The following is a 19,436-nucleotide window of genomic DNA, read 5'->3' as shown; positions in this document are numbered from 1 at the left end:
TGACCCTTGGTTTTTTGAGAGAAAAATCTCGCTCTGTAGTCCAGGAAGGCCTCAGACTTCTGCTTCACTTGCCCCTGCTTCCAGACTGCCGTGTTTGTTAAACGGGGTGTAAAACCACGCACCAAGCTGGTTTTATTTTGTATGTATATAGGTTCACTAGCGAAGAGGAAGGCATTGTATGTATATGCCAATATTTTAAAGCCCTTGTACACACATTTAGATTGTGTCTTTCTTTCTCTTCTTTCATCTGTACTTTCCACATTTTCTATTTTTCAGTTGCATGTGTTTTTAGAAAGAAATCGTTGGCAAGAATAGAATGTATAGTTTACATTTTGAGACCTTTCTTCAAAGAGAGCATTAATGATAGTCCCACCCCCCCAAAAAGGAAATGACCTGATTTACAAGTTTTTTTTAAACCAATTGGATGATATGAAATATTATCTAGTTTACAGAATTACTTTAAGATCCACATATGTGAAAGGCTTTGTCATTAGTGCCTGGCTTATTGTCACAATTCCATATTATCCTATTAGTTTCTATGGTGGTCACTTGGAAGTAGGGAACCCGAATTGAAGAAGTGTCTACATCAGATTAGACTGTGGGAAAGCCTGTCTAGCATGGTCTAGATTGCTTGCTAACTGATTTAGTAGAGCCCACCCGCTGTGGGCCTTACCATCCCTAAGCAGGCGGTACTGAGCTCACAAGAAAGAACGCTGAGCCTAAGCCGGGAAGCAGCATTAGTCTATGGTTTCTGCTTGAGTTCCTTCTACGGCCTCCCGCAAAGATGGTGATCTAGGAGTGTAAGCCAAATAAAGCCTTTCTCTCTCCCGAACGCTTTTGGTCAGAGTGTTTTATCAAAGCATCAGAGAAGCAATCTAGAATACATATCTTGGTTTTACTGCTCGATGGTGTACCTGTATGAGAACTATAAAAGGTCAAGAATTGTGCATATTTTATCAAGGCCTTAAAGAAAGAAACCCTCAGGCCGACACTTCCAGGCGGTAACGTCGAAAGGGACTCGCCAGACATGGTACTGGACGGTTCTGAAGGTGCATTTAGAAGCCTGTGCCGCCTCCTGCGGTCACCCTGCTCACAGCCCGGCGACACTCGCCAGCCTGTCTTTGTCTCTAGCACAGAGCTGCGGGACAGTGACCCGAGAGGGCGGCCACCGGGAGGCCGGGGTGGCCGCTGGGCCTTCCCCTTCCCCACCCGGTCCTGCAGACTCTTGCGGCATTGCTAGGAGAGCTGAGCCCTTCAGTTGTAAGATGGTGGCGACTGTAAACTTGGTTCTGGAGCCGTGATGGGCAAGCGTCGGACTTGGAGTTGGGACTGGCCCGTGGCTATGCCAGGACGTCCCAGCAACCGAGACGAGACGTGGGCGACGACCCGCCCAACTACCATTAGACAGGCAGCGTTTCCTACTCATTGTGAAGCTTGCATTTGGGTTCCATTCGATTCAAGCGGCTTCTTGGGATTTCGTTTTTCTCTCCTCCCAAATCTACAAGTTGGGAAGTACCTTCGGGGCGCTGCGTGAGGAAGCCCCGGGTGGGGACCAGCTTCCGACGCCGGGTCACTGCCGGACCAAGATGGGAAAGCTGTCAGCAGCAGCCAATGGAGGGACACAGGACTGGCAGTCTTCATTGCGATTGGCTCAACTAGACGGAAAACCCTAGCTTTCCTATCCATGGTGGATTTTGATTGGGTGTGACCCAAAGTCGCTTTGCTACAGTTCAAACCCGCTGTTGCTTAGTGATAAATCCCGCCTTCAAAGGCCTTTGAGAACAATTTTACATGCTGTAAGGCAAACCGTGATTGGTCGGAGCGCTCACGGATGCTTTGGTAGTAAACACAGCCCCGTTCTTGGGACCGCGGATTGGTCAGATTTTCAGGACGCCCCTCCTTGCCGTGGCACCGCCCTCCCTCCTGCTGATTGGCCATGGGCGGTTTATGAGGGCGGGGACATGCACACCTCACATCCGTTTACCGTTGGCCGCCGCCGGGTTCGCAAACAACCGCGCGAACGGGCAGACGGAGCCGGGAGCGAGAGGCGGGGCGGGCTGGGGGGCGGGGCGGGCGGAAGTCACAGCCGGGGAAGCCAGTCTGGACCTTCCCGCCTCCTTCCCCAGGGTCGGTCCGAGCGGAGGAGGGTCACCGCCTCCTCCTGCGCGGAGAAGGGGGGCGGAGCCCGACTCAGGTGAGGCGACCCGACCAGCTAGAGTGGCCTTGGCTCGCGCGGCGCGCTCACGTGTAGGCGGTTGAGCACCGGGAGCGCGCCGAGGCTCGGGGAGCGCGCAGACACGTACCGGTGCCGCTGGTCCACCCTGTCTTGCTGCTGAGGGGTATTGTTACCCTTCTCCTCCGAGGGGCCAGGCGGGTGGGAGCCGGGTTCTTGTGCGCAGGCGTCCCCTGTGTCCCGACGCCCGGCTGTCTCTGCGGGGTGGGGCAGGGGCTGGTGCCCTGCAGATCTCCCGCTGGAGATGGAGCCTCCCGGGATGCTGTGGGAACAGGTTCCCGATCTGCATCCTGACAGGATGAGCCGAGGAGCGGCTGCCCTGCGGGATGGAGGCGAGTGGCTCTCTTGTCCCTGACTTGGCTCCTTCTGAACGATGAGGTTTCGTTTCATCAGAGCAAGGCCACAAGCGGTCTGGATTCGGGAGCCAGCGGCCGACTACAGGGGTGGAGTCGGCGTTTGGGAATGCCCCAACTTGTTAGACAAAAGTGTTTAGTAGGCATTTATTGAATGCCCACTTCTTCCAGGCTTCGTGCGAGGAGCTGTGGGATGCGGTGGTAAGAGACAGCCGTCCCATCTTCTCCCCGTGGGGACCGACTGCTTTGCACATAAACAACAGTAGAAATAAGGCAGTGGGGTAAGGGGGCTTGGAGGTTAGGGTTTTTGTTTTGTTTGTTTTTCTGAAGTGCCACTCACTATGATCAGTCTCTGCCCTAGCATAGTGGAGGATACTGTAGGAGCCACATTTTGGTTATTTAATTTGGAGGAAAATTTTAGGTTAAAGACTCAGCGAGGTCGTGTGCTGTGAGTCTAGTTAATTTAAAATAATAAAGCTCGTCTCTTTCAACGTTTGAAACAAAAATATTTCCAAAATGTGTTCTTGTAATGTTGAGTTGAAGTAAGACGTTGAGAGAATACTGTGCCTTAACCATTCGTGATTTGTCTTTGTATGAGATGTTGTGCTTTACATGATTTTAAAAGGTGGACCGGGCACGTCATGGCTTTACTAGATGTTTTTGTTTTCATTTGACCAAAAGTCTTGTGGTTGGCAGTAAGCTAAAGTTGTGGCGAGGGGAGAGGACAGATGGGCAAAGGAGAGAGTGTTAGAGAAAAGCCCTAAGCTAAAGGAAGGCCTTCCACTGCTCCCTTTGGAAATCTCAGCAAGCTTGAGAAGACAGACAGACGGACGGACAGACCTGGCCACTGCTGCAGACTTGGTGACCTGCCAGGTAAGGTTAACAGATTGAGAACTCATTCTGGGCTCATTGAGAACTCATTCTGGGCTCTCGGGTTTAGCTAAATGAACCAAGACTTTTGAACAGTCTGTTTTCTGAAGATTTGCTGCTTTTTTTTTTTTGAACAGTCTGTTTTCCGAAGATTTGTTTTTTGTTTTCTCCCTAAAAGTTGTGTGAAAGCAAAACTTTCTGTTTGTTGGGGGTGCTGGCCATTTTTATTCTGGGTAATTAATGTGTCTCCAGCAGAATTTTGCTGAATTGATGAGTTTTATAGATGGGGCATTTTCCTAATTTTAGGGGTCAGTGTGTTCAGAAGGGACTGTTGGAGACTGTCCAAGGGGAAGGATTTAAAACGTCTTTTGAACAGCAAAATGCGTGTGTGTTAGTATTTACCGCTCTTAGCATTAGTTATATTTGAGACTTAAAAATACCCTGTGTTCAGTGAGAGTGGCAAAAGGTGTGTGGTGCTGAGAGTCTTGAGCCTGCCTCCAGTTTTCCTAAGAAAGGAGAAAAAGAATCCAAAATACAGATTCCATGTCAGCTTTCACCTCAACTAACTTTTCGAACTGTAAATACGTTTTACCCCCATCTGTTTTGAGCACATGGTTTCTCTCCTAGTGTACATCCTAGTGTACCTCTTAAGTAGGGATGTTGTCTGCTGGAGGCTGACTTCTCAGTGTGCAGGTGAGATGGAAGGTAACTATATACACTGCATCTTTTGTCTGTCTGAGGTGAACTTCTTATGTTCAAGACCAGATGTTTCTGAGAAAACCCCTGCTCTTTACAGTTTCCTGGGGGTGCCTTTGATTTTATTTATTATCATTCTGTGTTTTCTAAAAAGTTTTTAATATGGGAACTGGAGAGATGGCTCAGCGGTTAAGAGCACTGCCTGCTCTTCCAGAGGACCAGTGTTTGATCTCAGCACCCACATGTCGGCTCACATTTGAAACTGCAGTCCCAAGGGATCCAGTGCCCTCTTTGGGCCTCCTCATGCACAGACATACTTGGCGGGCAAAACACCCATGCTTATAAAATAAAAATAAGGGAAATTCTTTCAAAAGCTTTTGTTACTTGCTTAAATAGAAATTATATTGGAGCACTGACTTGTTTGTCACAGAAGAGATGGTAGGTTCTTAATAGTCAAGCCTACTTTATCTGTAGATGCTTTGGCTTTTGATCTCCTAATACACTGGAATATTCCTAATACACTGGAATATGTTATGGTTCCAGTAGTTCCTCATTTCTAGAACTAGTTTTTTAAAAAATCATTTATTTATTTTTACTATATGTGCATTGGTGTTTTCCCTGCATGTATGTCTGTATGAAGGTGTTGGATCCCCCGAAATTGGAGTGACAGACAGTTGTGAGCTGCCATGTAGGTGCTGGGAACTGAACCTGGGTCCTCTGGAAGAGCAGCCAATGCTCTTAACCACTGAGCCATCTCTCTCCAGCCCTAAAACTAGTTTTTTAATTACATTTTACTTTCTTTGAAGATAGGATAGCGTAAGTGAGCTTGTTACAGCTTAATTGATAATGTTTAGTCAGGTATGATGGCTTACACCTTCAGTTCCAGCACTCTGGACACTGGGCAGGAGACCCTGTCTCAAAAAACAAAGAAAATAATCAACAGCTTTCTTTTCTTCTCTTCTTGTGTTACACAAAATAATGCAGTTTATAACCACTGACATTTTAGACTTAATAAAATGTGGGGCAATTAAAAGACCTGTCCTCAATTAGTTCATTGTAATTGTAATCAGTGAATTTTACAAATTTGCCTTTGTGCTCTTAGGAAGTTTGTTACTAAGAAGAGCTCATTAGGAACGAGGTTCTTCCTTATGTAAATGGAAATTAACAAACTGTTTGTTTTACAAACTTTAATGAATGATTAAATGGTGGTGTGCTTTTTGGAAATTATACATGATAATCTGTTGCTTTTTTATACTCAATAAATGGGTTTACAAATCCTTTATAGTCAACTTCTTAAATGATTGAAAATGATTAGAAATGAATTGCTTCCTGTTTTTTCCGTATATGATATTGTTAACGTGGTATAATTGATTTTTCAGTACATCTTAATTATTCAGTCATAATTTATAATCAACCGTTATCTTTTTCTAAAACTGCAGAGTGCTCACCTTTATAGTCCTGTTTTAGTATCTACTGCGGGGAGGTGGGGGAATGATGTCAAGGAAAACAAAACCTGCTCTTTCCTGCACCCAGAAAGGCTACACACACTCACACGCACACACACGCGCGCGCACACACACACAAACCCCAGACACATCTAGTACAACAACACACATTGTATCCTATATTGAACAGATGGGCAGAGGCAGCTTAGTGTGGTCAGGTACTGAACACTGTAACTTTTATAAGTGACTCATACTGCTTTGAAAGTAAACTCAACAGTAGAAAGGAATTCCTTTTTTTCTCTATTTTTCCTACTGGTAAGAGACTATTACCAGAGCTTTAGGGCAAAAGTCCTCTAGGAGTCCCAGTGGGCTAGTCTCAGCCACTGGCCCAACATGCCAATCAAAGACAGCATTGGTGCAGGGTGGGAAAGCAGCTGTAACCAGTGTGGTCACATTGGGGGGGGGGGAGGTTTGGTAATCTCAGGTCTGTCTTGTATCAGCTGACAAGAACTTGAAATTTTCTAGGAAAGGGGAGCGGGCTGAGACCGAAGGTTTGCAAAGCCTTTAGAGCAGGTCATCTTGGTCGGGCCAGTGACCCCATTCCCATCTTGGGGTAATTTGCTCCCATCTGGGCCTGATCTCATCATGGGGAGGTCTTTTTCTGCCAGATTAGCATTTATGGGGTTAGTTCCCCTTCCCTGTCCTAAAGATGGCTTTTCGTTTGTCGTCTTATTCCTAGAATCCAAGGTAAGCACAGAACAAAAGTTAGAGAGGACAGAAGTTAGAGAGGGCCAGAATGGACTCAGTTAGGCCTGATTGGGCTGTTCCTCAGTACTACAGATCAGTGTCCCTGATGCTTAAGCATTGCTTTCTTCTTAAGAACCCCCCCCCCGCCCCCAAGAAATAAAATTCCAGACCAGTGTCGTGGCGCACACCTTTAATCCCAGCACTCGGGAGGCAGAGGCAGGATGATCTCTGGGTTCGAGGCCAGCCTGGTCTACAGAGTGAGTTCCAGGACAGCCAGGGCTATACAGAGAAACCTGTCTCAAAAAACCCAAATCCCTTCCTTTACTTCCTCTTTCCTTATTTTGAGACAAGGTCTCTCCGTAGCTCTGGGTAGCCTGAACTTGCTGTGTAGATCAAGTTGGTCTTAATCTTGTTGCCAGCCTCGGGCCCCTCTGTCTTATAAGTACTAGAATTATAGATGGATGCCATAGTGCCCAGCAAGAAGTAATTCTCTGTTAGGAATAAACTGCAATGAAAGCCGTCTGTGTGTACATGTGCACCCTGTTGTGCGGGTGTGGAGGTCAGCCGGTAACTTCCAAGAGTCTTCTCTCCCTCCACCTTACGTGGGCTCCAGGAGTTGAACTCTGATTGTTCAGCTCATACACCAGGTGCTTTTACCTGCAGATTCATCTAGCCTCCTCCCTTCCCCCTCTTGAGGCAGGATCCCCTGGAGTCCAGGTTGGCCTCATGTATTAGAGAATGACCTTAAACTTCTTATCTTCCTGCCTCCGTCTGCTGTGTGCTGTGATTATAAGTGTTTGCCACTGCAGTTACTTTACTTTTAATTGATTCTTTTTTAACCTTTATTTTCATTTGACGTGTATGGTGTTTTTGCCTACTTGTTTTCTGTGCACCGTATTAGAGCAGTGCCTGGGAGGGAGAAGTTGGATCCTCTGGGGCTGGATTTACAGGTGATTGTGAGCTACCATGTGGGTGCTGGGAATCGAACCGGAAGAGCAGCCAGTGCTGGTGACCACTGAGCCATCTCCAGCCCTTACTTCTTCTCAGAAGTAGTATTTTAGAATTCTTCTTATTTTATACATGTGGCTGTTTTGCCTGTACTTATGTCTATGCACCACGTGTGTGAGGAGGCCAGAAGAGGGTATTCCATCCCCTGGAATTTGAGTTACAATTTTGAGCCACCATGTGGGTGCTGGGAATCGAACCTTTATTCTTATTTTTTAAGGTAGCATGCTTGTATCTGACTATACAAATTGATACCAAGACCTAGCTTCATTGTCAGTGTTGTGAGAAATTGGAGATAACCTTTGTGTTTTCCACATTTCACCTGTTACACACACTACTTTCCACTTTGTAAAACGCTCAGTTATGTGTGTCTCATTTCCACTAATCACCTGTGACTGTTAGCACTCTACCATATAAATCTATGTTGTACAGCATTTTACCCTGAGCAAGTTAAGCACTAAAAACCATCAGTACTAGGGAAATAGCTCAGTCTGTAAAGTGCTTGCCATTCAAGTGTTGGGACTGGGTTTGATCCCCAGAACTCATATTAAAAATGAAAGCTAGTATAGTAGCCCATGGCTATAACCCCCGTACCGGGGAGGTGGAGACAGTTGGGGGTCACTGGCTAGCCAGCCTAGCCTAATTCTAGCTCCAGGCCAAGTGAGAGACCCTGTCTCATAAAACAAGGTGACTGGCTCCTGAGGAATAAAACCCACTGGAACATGCAAACACACACAGAGCATTAGCTGGGTGGATTTATATACTAGACGTACGTGTGCCTCCATGTGCTGTTGAGACCGCTGGGTTCATATATATATGTATATATATATATATACACACATATATATGTATATATATGTGTATATATACATATATGTATACACACACACACACACACACACACACACACACACACACATATATATATATATATATGAGCTGTATCACCCTGCACAGCGTGGCTCTGTGCTCTCCTCTCTCCGTGTCTCCTGTGCAGCTGTCAAGGTACCTCAGTCAGGCAGCCACCCCTGCCCTCATTCTGGAGTTGCCCTCGCCCATAGTCAGGGAAGAAGAAACACCTACATTTGATTTAAAAAGACAGACTGAGGGCTTGAGGGACTTTCCTGTGCGGAACTCTTTCACACATAGGCTTTGGCCTTTATTTGGCATGTTCGGAGACATTTTCGTTCTCTGTTTTGGCTGACTTTAGAGTTAGTTGTTGATGTCAGAAAGCTGGTTATTGAGGAGTTAGGCTGATTGTCTCATTTAGATATAGCCAGAGTTCATTCAAAAGATGTGTCATTCTATTAATATCAGTCATTATGGAGTTGCAGGGAGCAGTCCCTGTTCTCAGCTGTTTTAGGGAAAAAACATTTGAATTTGTGCTAGGATTCTAACTGAGGAACTGATGACATTTCACTCAAACTCATTTACCAAGTTTCAGGTTGGTTCACCCAAGGATTCTGGAAAACAAGGTGGCAAAGAGAAAGGCTTTGACCTGAGCGGCCTTCTCAGCCGGACTCTCTTCAGGTGGTGACAGGCTCTGTCTAGTTCTGGAGACACCCTGAGTACAGCTGGAGAGACGACGTCAGTGATGCTGGCCGCTCTGGTCCCCAGGTGCACCGAGTTGCAGCCTTCCCGGCTTCTGCTTTCCTGTCCAGGCAGTCGGAGCAGTGGCTGGATGGTCTACCACTCCGCTGGGCCTGACTGGGAGCTGTGTAGACCTAGTGAACTGATTCCACCACTGGACCCCACCCTCGGAAGGCGAGCACTGACCCCAGGAAGATGTCCTCTCTGTTCTGCACAGTGCACAGGCTCATGCAGGAGGGATGACGCTGTCACACACTGATGGGAACGTAATACCTTAATAATAATAATAATAATAATAATAATAATAATAATAATAATACCTGTCTGCTCAAGTGGAGCTTCCTTAGTTTCTTCTCTGAAATTGATTTTCACCTATACCTTCTCTATAAAAATGGAGAAGGAAAGGTTCGTTGGTTCTTTCCTGACAGGAATTTTTTTCCCAGCTCTACAGTAAATGTTGAGAATTTTTAAGATGCTTCCTTATCCTTAGAATCTTAAGATGCTTCCTATATACAACCTCACCTGGCAGGCAAGCAGGCAATCACCTGATATGGTGATAGATAATGTTTGAATATGGGTGTGCTGTTCTTTATGAATCGGGTATGCTGTTGAAAAACTTGTGAGTGTGCCACTATATAAATCAGATATTTGTAAATGTATTACTAGTGGCTTGTTCTCCTAAGATACAAGCAGGTGTTTCATTGGACTAAATAGAACATTATTCAGGAAGCTAATCTATAGAGAAAACAGCCCATTTTTGAATATTCACATTAATGTACAGAGCAGCAATGTTAATGCATTTTCTTCATTATACTTAGTTTTGACATTACTGAAAATCTGTTTCTGCAGATCATAAGTATACTGTACACTCATGGGTCAGAGGCACCAAGTGATAGATTGTTGTACCTCCATCCATATAGATCCGGAGTGAATCCTGTTTTGAAGTCTATTTAACAAACATGAGCCTTTCCCCCTTTATTTGGAGGTTTTAGGGGTAAAGATTTACCTTCACAGTATGAGCCCTCACTCCCCCTCCCCCCCAGACAGGGTTTCTCTGTGTACTTTGGAGCCTGTCCTGGAGCTTGCTCTGTAGACCAGACTGGCCTCGAACTCACATAGATCCGCCTGCCTCTACCTCCCAAGTGCTGGGACTAAAGGCGTGCACCACCACTGCCCAGCTAAACTAAGGGAATTTTAAGAATATCTCTTTTATCCGAAAAGTTTTGGTCATATTATTATTGAGCCAGTATGTGGCTCATGCCTTGCTATGTAGACTGGGCTGTTCTGAAACTCACTTTGTAGCCTATACTAGCATCAAACTTGGAGTCCGTGTGTCTCATCTTCTGAGTGTTGAGATTACAGATGTGCTCCATTGTGCCTGGTTCCAAAAAGTCCTGTAATATTTATTTATTTATTTCTATTTCATATGTGTGGGTGTTTTGCCTGCATGTATATCTCTGTACCATATATGTGCCTGGTTCCCAGGGAGGCCAGAGTAGGATGTTGGATCTCTGGAACTGGAGTTATTGATGGTTGTTAGGTGCTTTGTGGGTGCTGGGAATCAAATTGGAGTCTTATGGAAGAACAGCTAGTTATCTTAACTGCTGCGCCATCTCTGCAGCCCTCCCCCCAAAAAACTGTTTTAAGATAGCTGTTACTTGGATTATTCTGGGAGATCTAATTTGAACCTCATCTTTGATTTCATAGCAAAGATCCAACATAAGCCAGATGCTGTGGTTTGGTTGTGGCTTAAATGTGTTGTCTAAAGAGTCACGTGTTGGAAGCTTGGTCTCCAGAGGAGTGATGTTAAGATGCAGAGCTCTTTGGCTTCCTGTGATCTCTTCCTCTTGCTTTCTTTTTACAGATTGTGATGCTACCTGTCATGAGGTGAGATGCTAGCAGAGCTTTTACCAGAGGTGTTTTATATATAGACTGTATATTTCATTGTAGTAATAGAAAAAACACAGAGGTTAAGGTAAGAGGAGAATTTATTGGCTCCTGAAACCAAGAAGTTCTGTATTAGCTTTAGTCATGATTGGATCTTGGGGTCTTGATATCTTCAGGGTATCTTCTTTGAACACTGCTTCCTCTTACATTGGTCTTGGGTTAGTAAAAATGGCCACCCTCAATGATAGATTCAAATCTCCCTCATGGATTACATCCTCCTTCTCTCCCCCTCCCCTCACAGTGACCTGGGTACAAACAGTATCTCCTTGATAGCATCAATTAAAAGTTCATAGAGCAGACTAACTAGCGCGGCTTGGGTCATATAACTCTCCTCTGAAACCATGTTGGTGATTAGTGCAGTGGGTATCAAGTCGGCCAGGCCACCCTACATCATCTGTCAGAGCTTGGCCAGTGTGACCTTTACTACATGGGTCAAGAAGGGGTTAGAAGGGGCTAGGATGTGGCTCAGTTGGTAGAGTGCTTACCTAGCAACCATAAAGCCCTTGCTTTGAATCCTGACACTATATACTTAATCCCAGCTATCTGGGGTGGAGGCAGGAGTATCAAAAGTTCGAGGTCATTCTTGGCTTAAGGAGATGGCTCAGCAGGTAAGAGTGCTTTCTCTGCAAGCATAGGAACCTGAGTTCAAGTCCCCAGAACCATGACCTGAGTTCAGACCACAAAAACTCTCCTAAAAAGCCAGCTGTAGTCATGTGGTGAACATAGCATTGTGATGGAGACAGGCTCACTGGAGCTTGGTAAGAACCTAGCTCCATGTTCAGTGAGCTACGCTGTCACAAAAGGAATTGGACAGAGATCGATAGAGCTTCTTTGACCTCCAGAGAGCGCCCGCACAGGCACATTCGGCACACACACACACACACACACACACACACACACACACACACTTACACACACAGAGGAAAAAAGGTAATTTTTGGTTGCATAGTAAGTTTGAAGCCAGCTATATTAGACTATCTCAAAAACAAAACATAAAAAAGAATGGGGTAGAGAGCAGTGTCCTCCAAAGACATAGTAGACAGACAGACGGACAGACCAAAAGAGCCCTTCAGAGATAGTATTTGAATGCTGATTTGTGAGGAAATGTTAACGGGTTTCCTCCCATTGGGACACTCACTTCAGAACTTGATTCAGTTAGGTCTTACAGTTTGGGAGGGTGAGTAGGGCTCAAGACGATCCTTGGAGTTTTCATTGTCAGAGTCAGCCAGTTGCTGAGGCTGAAGTCCTCTTGAAGTCAAGCTTACGTGTCCAGAAGGATTCAGTCAGCTGACCTTCAACTAGGCTTCCCCACAGTTGGTAGCTGGGTTCCAGGAGTAAGCCAAAAAGAAGAGGCAAGAGCTACCTTTTTTGTTTGTTTTCGAGACAGGGTTTTTCTGTATAACAGCCCTGGCTGTCCTGGAACTCACTCTGTAGCCCAGGCTGGCCTTGAACTCAAAGAGATCTGCCTGCCTCTGCCTCCTGAGTGCTGGGATTAAAGGCGTACGCCACCACCACCACCTAGCTAAGAGCCTTTTTATGGCCTACCTGCAAGTCACATAGTGTAACTTTTCCCATAGAGACTCAGCTGGCTTCGAGGGGTGGAAAGAGACCCTATTCTTGGGTAGGTGTTAAATGACACTGTAGGAAGCATGTGGGATAGAGATCTTAGTGTGGCCAGCCACTGTGACACAGAATCTGCTGCATACATTGCCTTACTTCAGCGAACTAGTTTATGAAGAACATGAAATAGAAATTAAGCTACGAGTGCCATTCTTGGGTTGACCTTATTTTGTCTACATGATTTTGTTGCCTGGTTCCCTGGGAGAGGCTAATTCCCCCTCTCTTCAGTGGTCATTAATTGCCTGTAGTTCTTTGTCTAGGGGTGGCACTCTGAGAATCTCCTCTCCTACCAGAGTGGTTCCAGTTCCCACCCTTTGCTTTTAGACCTCAGTCTTGAGGGATTGGCGTGATATGCTGGATTTGGTGTGAAAGTTCCTGGATGGTGTCTGAGACAGATCATGAACAGAATACAAGTGGGAGCCGTTAGAGGACACTGAGTGTCAGGGAACGGTACCTAAGAACCGGCTCTCTATAAGCCCTTGGCTCACTTACTTTTGGAAGCGCTGGGACAGATGAAAGGGTCTCCATACGAAGCACTGGCTGGCTTCAAGTCCACAGTTTTTCTGCTGTGCTGGGATTGCTGGCAAGCACCTCCATGCCCAGAGTGAGTTCATTTTATTCTGGTCATTTCCCCTCTTGCCTCAGAACAGTTTTCTCTGAAGACATCACTGATTAGCCATCTGGTGGCTTGGTCTCACTTGTGCCTGGATGGTCTCACCTCATCACAGGGATAAGATCTGCTCTGGGTGATCCAGTCTGATCCCACGTTGTGAGTGAGTGGAATGACAGATGTTAAGGGGTTGGTGCTTGGAAAACCCTTTGTGACCAGATTTAACCAATGGTATAAAACCAGCGGTATAACCAAAGGTATAAAAGTGACTCTTAGGCCAAGCCCCCGTGAAAGGCACTGTGTGTATGTGCAAGTGCGTGCACATGGAAGTCAAGGAAGATGGCAGGGTTCATTCTGTCCTACTGCTCTGAGACCGATCTTTCACTGAGCTGAAATCTTGCTGTTCAGCTAGGCTGACTGGCAGGAGAACTCTTGGGATCCTCCTGTCTTCTGCTCCTCGATGCTGGGGTTACAGTCACGAGCAGCCCTGCCTTCTTACGTAGTGCTGGGATTGAAACCCAGGTTCTTATGCTCACAGCAAGCACAGTTATCTATTTAGTCACCACCCCAGTTTCTGGAGTCTTAAACATTTTCTGCATTTTTTTTTTGTATGTGCATGTGTGTAGGGTATGTCTGCCACAGCACGTATGTGGAGGTCAGAGGTCAGAGGTCAGTCGTCACTCTTCTCCTACTACATGGTTCTGGGACTCAGTCAGCTTGTTAGGCTGGGCGTCCTGCACTTACCTGCACAGCTGTCTCACCAGCCTCGGGGTCTGTTCTGGAGTGTACTTTTGTCTGGCCTGTGGGCGATGCACTAGTGTCTGAAAAATAATAATATCTAGTTGTTGGTGTTGTTAAGTTGTACTTGTGTGGGATGTTGCTAGAAAACAGTCACAGAGCTTTACAGGGAAAATACAAACTTCAGTCAATAAGAACAAGTATTTTAATTTTTAAATTATATATTTAACTTATTCTCTCTCTCTCTCTCTCTCTCTCTCTCTCATGTGTGTGTGTGTGTGTGTGTGTGTGTGTCTTGAATAGGTGCTGTGATGAAAACCATGACCAAAAAACAGCTTGGGGAAGGCAAGGGTTTATTTCAGCTTCACTTTCCACTCCATCAGTAGGGAAGCAGGCAGGAACTGAAGCAGAGGCCTGAAGGAACACTGCTTACTAGCTTCCTCTATGGCTTGCTCAGCCTGGTTTCTTACACAACTCAAGATTATCAGGATAGGGGTGGCACCACCCACAGTGGGCTGGACCCTCCCACATCAATCATTCAAGAATTGCCAGGGCAGAAAGATTGTAAGAGCCAGAGGAACAGGGAGCCGGCAGTGAGGTTGTGACTCCTAGGAATGTCAGAAGCTACATTCATAAATTCTCACTAACATGACTGCCTAAGCCTTACCTGAACAAAGATGACACCAGACATGCTAAGACCTCAGCCCTGCACAAAGAACCACGGGCAACTAAGGAATGCTGAGAATGGGAGAAATAGCCTTCCCCAGTGAAGAGCACAGCGATTGGTTGTCCAGTACCAAGTGGTCAACTTGGAAAACATGCAAGTAACAGACTGAGCAGGTTGTGTTTGTGTACACACACACACACACACACACACACACACACACACACACACACCCCCATATACACATGTGTGTAACACATATACATATATACACGTACATATGTGTATGTAACAACAATTAATGAGTAAAAGGCACCATGAATTTGAGAGAGAGAGAGAGGAGGGATATATGGAAGGGTTTAGGGGGCAAAATGATGTAATTATATTATAATCTCAAAAAAGAAGTAATTTTTTAAAATGCCTCACAGATATGCTCACAGCCCAGTCTGATGGAGGCAAGTCCTCAGTTGAGGTCCCTTCTTCAGGTGACTCTAGTTTGTATCAGGTTGACATCCTGCAGCACAAGGTGCTGCGTAAGTGCCCTGCTGCCCAGTCGCCTGCCCAGAACGTCTCAGTATCCGGGTTTTAGTGCCTTTGCATGTCTGTGGTATGATTTCTGTCGTCCCATCCCCTGTCCTGGTGCTGGGGACTGAGAATGAAACCAGAACCTTGAGCTTGAAGTGTTCTGCCATTGACCCAAAGCTCAACCCATCTGCACTTGAGTTAGGTCTTGTAGTTTTTTAAGAGGCTGATGTAGAAGACAGCATTTGAGACCTGTCTGGGGCCACGTAAGGAGACCAGTTCTTTTCTTCCTTTCTCTCTCTCTGTCTCCTCCATCCCTCTCTCTGTATCTCTCTCTCTGTGTCTCTCTCTTAATCTCTATAGCCCTGTCTCCTGCTTGACTCTGCCTCCCACGTGCTGGGAGTAAAGATGTGCTACCAAATCTGTCCCTGTTTCTTTAAAAAAAAAAAAAAAAAAGGCATGCACTGTTTTCCTATCTTCCGCTATTTAAACCCTTGTCTCGGGTCATTCCAGCTGCCTCAGTAGCCTCTTGTTAAAGGTCTGTGGCTCATGGGAAATTTTCTCCAGAAGAATCCTCCTGGAATCACGGTTTCAGTTTGTGTGTTCTCTGTAGAAAGCAGGGTCGGCATTAGACCTTGACATTTTACTGAATGACCTTTCACAGAAGAGTGGTGTTTTCTTCCAAGATTCTGCTGACATTTTAAAATTGAGCAGGTTTTTCTCACAACTGCTGCTTGTTGAAAAGGCACTGAATAGAATCCTTTTGTTTTAAGTCTGGGTTGAAGCCGGGCAGAGTGGCACACCCTTTGATCCCAGCACTCAGGAGGCAGAGGCATGTGGATCTCTGTGAGTTTGAGGCCAGCCTGGTCTACAAAGCGAATTCCAGGATCAGCCACGGCTGTTGTTACACAGACAAACCCTGGGTTGAAACACAGTTTAGTTGAGAAGTAGTAATTACTTCCTGCAGGGTTGCTGGAGACTAGGAGTAATGTAACTAGAAAGTACTTAGGGCTGGGGAGATGGTTACATGGGTAAAATGCTGCTGCGCAGGCCTGAGGACCTGAGTTCAGATCCTCAGGACCACCTCAGGCTGGAGGCAGTAGTGTGTGTACAAACCCAGCACTCCTATGGCAGGCTGGGATGTGCGGTGGAGACAGGAGAATCCCAGCTGGTCTGGCACGTGAATGGGGACCCCATTCACAAGAGACCCCATGATAGAAAGTGAGGACCAGTACTCAGAGTTGCTCTCTGACCTCCACATGTGCACTGTGGCGTGTGCCCTCACATACAGGAACATACACAGAGATTAAAAAAATAGTACTTAGCACACTGATTGGCGGGTCTGTAAGCACAGGCTTTGAGAGGGACTACTACCGCCAGCCAGTCCCTGCGTTACGGTCCTTCTGGAGACTCACATCGCTGGCTCTGCTCCCTGCAGTGGGAGAGGAAGCTGCTTGCTTTTCTTAAAGGTTCAGCTTTCCCCCTTCTCTGAGTTCTTAATGCAACTCTGAGCTTGTATCAGTTTACTCTGGAAGGCAGGGGACTCCCTATCTGTGCTCAATAATTACTGTTCGTTTAGTTTTTGATATTTTAAGAAAGGGTCTCACTGTGTAGTCTTGGCTAGTCTGAAACTATGTAGATCAGGCTGGTCTGGAACTCATGGAGATCTGCCTGCCTTTGTCGCTAAGTGCTGGGATTAAAGGGTGTGCCACTACATCTGGCCCAGTAGTTACATTTTATTTAATCTCCCCAAAGCCTTAATCTCTTGGCCCTTGTGAATTGGGTGCAGGTCTGGGGTGATGTGTGTTAGCTACCACCTGCCACTCTTGGTAGACTACGGGAACCTTGATAGAGCAGGTAGGGATGTCCGCTGCAGTAACTGCCATTCTGTGTGACACATGGGAAACGTGTATTTGGGTGTAGTTTGCTGTTGGAAAGTCATCGAAGGTTGAAAAAAAGGAGGGGAGTGGGAGATGGCTCAACAGGTAAGAGTGACTGCTATACAAGCATAAAGACTTGAGTTTAAATCCCCTGTCACCGATGTAAAAACCTGGGCATTGTCGTTCGTGTCTGTAATCCTAGCACTGAGCTGAGAGGATTGCTGGGGCTTGCTGGCCATCAGCCTAGACCCGGCCAGTTTCAAAGGAACGTTGTGGACAATGGAAAGCAGAACACCCAACATCCTCTGCACTGCCCCCCCTCCACCCCCAGAATCATAAGGTAAAGAATATCTAAGGCTGCTGTTCTGAGGAATTCTGCTGTTCTAGTGGTTACTTTCCAGGCAGACCAAAGTGGCACAGTGCCCTCAGTTGCTACAGTAGGCCTTTGGTTTTTGTGGACTAGGAGTGGCTGTGATCTGGTCAACTCTGGCTTGTTTGGGAAGACCAGGGTACAGAGCAAGTGAGCTTCTTGGCATGTGGCTGCCACTTGCAACTCTTTTATGAAATACTGTGTGGCATTGGTGAATTTGGAGATTGCAATGATCTTAGGGTGCATACCTTTAGAATGTCAAGGATCAACCATGATTTTTAAATTTTGTGTATGTATGTATGTATGTATTTATGGTTTGTTTTTTTGTTTGTTTTTGAAACAGGGTCGCTATGTAGTCCTGGCTGTCCTGGAACTCACCACATAGAGCAGGCTGGCCTCAGTTCAAAGAAATCTTCCCACTTCTGCTGCCTGAGTGCTGGGATTAAAGGCATAAGTATTATAATGTGCGTATGTTCTTTTTAATCCCATGCTTCCACTAAGCTATGAAACAGAATACCAGTAGTCCCTTGTTCTACCCCTTTCCTCCAAATTTTTACTTCTCAGAGGCAACCATGTTCAGGTGTTTATGCTGCCTTCCATCACTGACTTCTGAAGATCCTTTCAGTATTTTTGAGACAGGCAGACAGTTGGCCTTCTTAAGGGGAGACCTTTATCACAGCACTTTGCCTCTCTCACTCTCCCACTGTCTCAGATAAGGCTGGTGTTCGTACTAGGACAACGGAGTACTGTCCACAGCTGAGCAGCACAGTGTACTACAACTGAGCAGCTGCCTTTCCCCAGAACATGGCCTCGTTTGAAAAATGCTTGCCTTTTCGTTTTGTAAACGACTTTACTTTTAAACTTTATGCATATGTGTGTGTGTGTGCCTTACGTGATCAGATTCCCTGGAGCTGTATTTACAGGCAGTGGTGAGCTATTCCATGTGGGTGCTGGAAATGAGTCTGGGTCCTCTGGAAGAGCAGCAAATACTCTCAGCACTGAGCCAGCTCTCCAGCCCCTCCCCCATACCTTGTTTTCTTAATGATATGTCTTCACATTGGTGAAACTCCTCAATTCTTGACATTCAGCCACATCAGAGCTGAAGAATACTTCAACTTAACTGCTCCAGCTGACCAACCTGGCTTGCCATATTGAGGTTCTCTGTTTTCATACTTCTGTCTGCTATTGTGTAGGGTCAGAGCCTGGGACCTGGCAGACCCAACAAGCTAGGCTCTGTCCCTTGTCCCCAATAAGCCAATTAAAGAGGATAGTAATAGTGAGAAGTAGGGAAAGAAGATGTATTCACCATGGCCCTGTTGGGGAGAGAAGCAAATAGGTCCAGTGACCTTCCAAGTCCATGTTAGGGCCACTGACACAGGTTAGGTTTAAACAGGGTGAGCAGAAGACATTCGTAGTCCCTGAGTGTGAGTGTGGTTGTGCCCATCTCTGACCCATCCTCCTCCTTCCTTCCCCCAGCATGAGAGTCTTGGGGAAACTGAATTCTCAGGGTCCGTCACAAGTGCCTCACTAAATCTCTTCTCTCCTGCCAGGGTACTACAGTGGCTCTAATGGTTCCTCTGTTGTTCCTTTGTTGTTTGTTTGTGTGTTTGTTGTTTTCCTAGCTTGCTTAAGTGCATCCTTTAGTAATTTCCTGAGACAGAAAGTGTAAGAGATACCCTTTGGGTTCTTGCTTCTCTAAAAATGCCTTAGTTTACCATCATAATTGATTAATTGGCTAGGAGTAGAATTCTCTGTTGGAAATAATTTTACTGGAGAATTTTGAAGGAATTATCTTTGAAAGAGTGTGATGCTAATTTTATTCCTAATTCTTTGTAAACCTGTCATTACGAGCCCCCCATTGGCTCCCAGACTTCTCTTTCTTTCTTCTTTTTTTTTTAATGTAAGGTTTTATAGCACTGATTGATTACTTGTGTGTTTGTGCATGCATAGTCAGAGGACAACTTAGAGTTGTCATTTCTCTCCCAGGATGGAATTCAGGTCCTCAGGCTTGTGGCAAGGCCTGCCTTCCCTTCGGAGCGGCCTGCCCTGCCCTGCCCTAGCTCATTCCCTAGCTCATTCCCTCTCTGTCTTTGAGTTTCTGCAGTGGACTTGGGCTGCTGCGGGAGCTAGTCTCCTTCACTGTTGT

At 46.0% G+C, this 19,436-nt stretch overlaps 1 protein-coding gene across 5 annotated transcripts in view; it reads left to right on the top strand.

Moving 5' to 3' along the window:
* The first annotated feature begins 2,060 nt into the window (after nt 1-2,060).
* Nucleotides 2,061-19,436, top strand: part of Zbtb5 (zinc finger and BTB domain containing 5) — a 24,887-nt gene continuing 7,511 nt past the window's right edge. The window contains exons 1-3 of one of the 5 annotated variants that reach the window (XM_059254265.1): nt 2,061-2,194; nt 2,758-3,459; nt 17,634-17,754. In XM_059254265.1, coding sequence (XP_059110248.1) covers nt 17,753-17,754 — 2 coding nt within the window. In that variant the 5' untranslated portion in view covers nt 2,061-2,194; nt 2,758-3,459; nt 17,634-17,752. Of the gene's footprint in view, nt 2,195-2,215; nt 3,460-17,633; nt 17,755-19,436 lie in introns of those variants that run through there. The other 4 variants (XM_059254266.1, XM_059254264.1, XM_059254268.1 and 1 more) reach the window with 4 other exon arrangements.

The sequence above is a fragment of the Peromyscus eremicus genome, chromosome 2, assembly GCF_949786415.1.
Source record: "Peromyscus eremicus chromosome 2, PerEre_H2_v1, whole genome shotgun sequence".
Classification (NCBI taxonomy): Eukaryota; Metazoa; Chordata; class Mammalia; order Rodentia; family Cricetidae; genus Peromyscus; species Peromyscus eremicus.
Note: the sequence above shows the minus strand (reverse complement) of the source record. Positions and strands in the feature narration are given on the sequence as shown.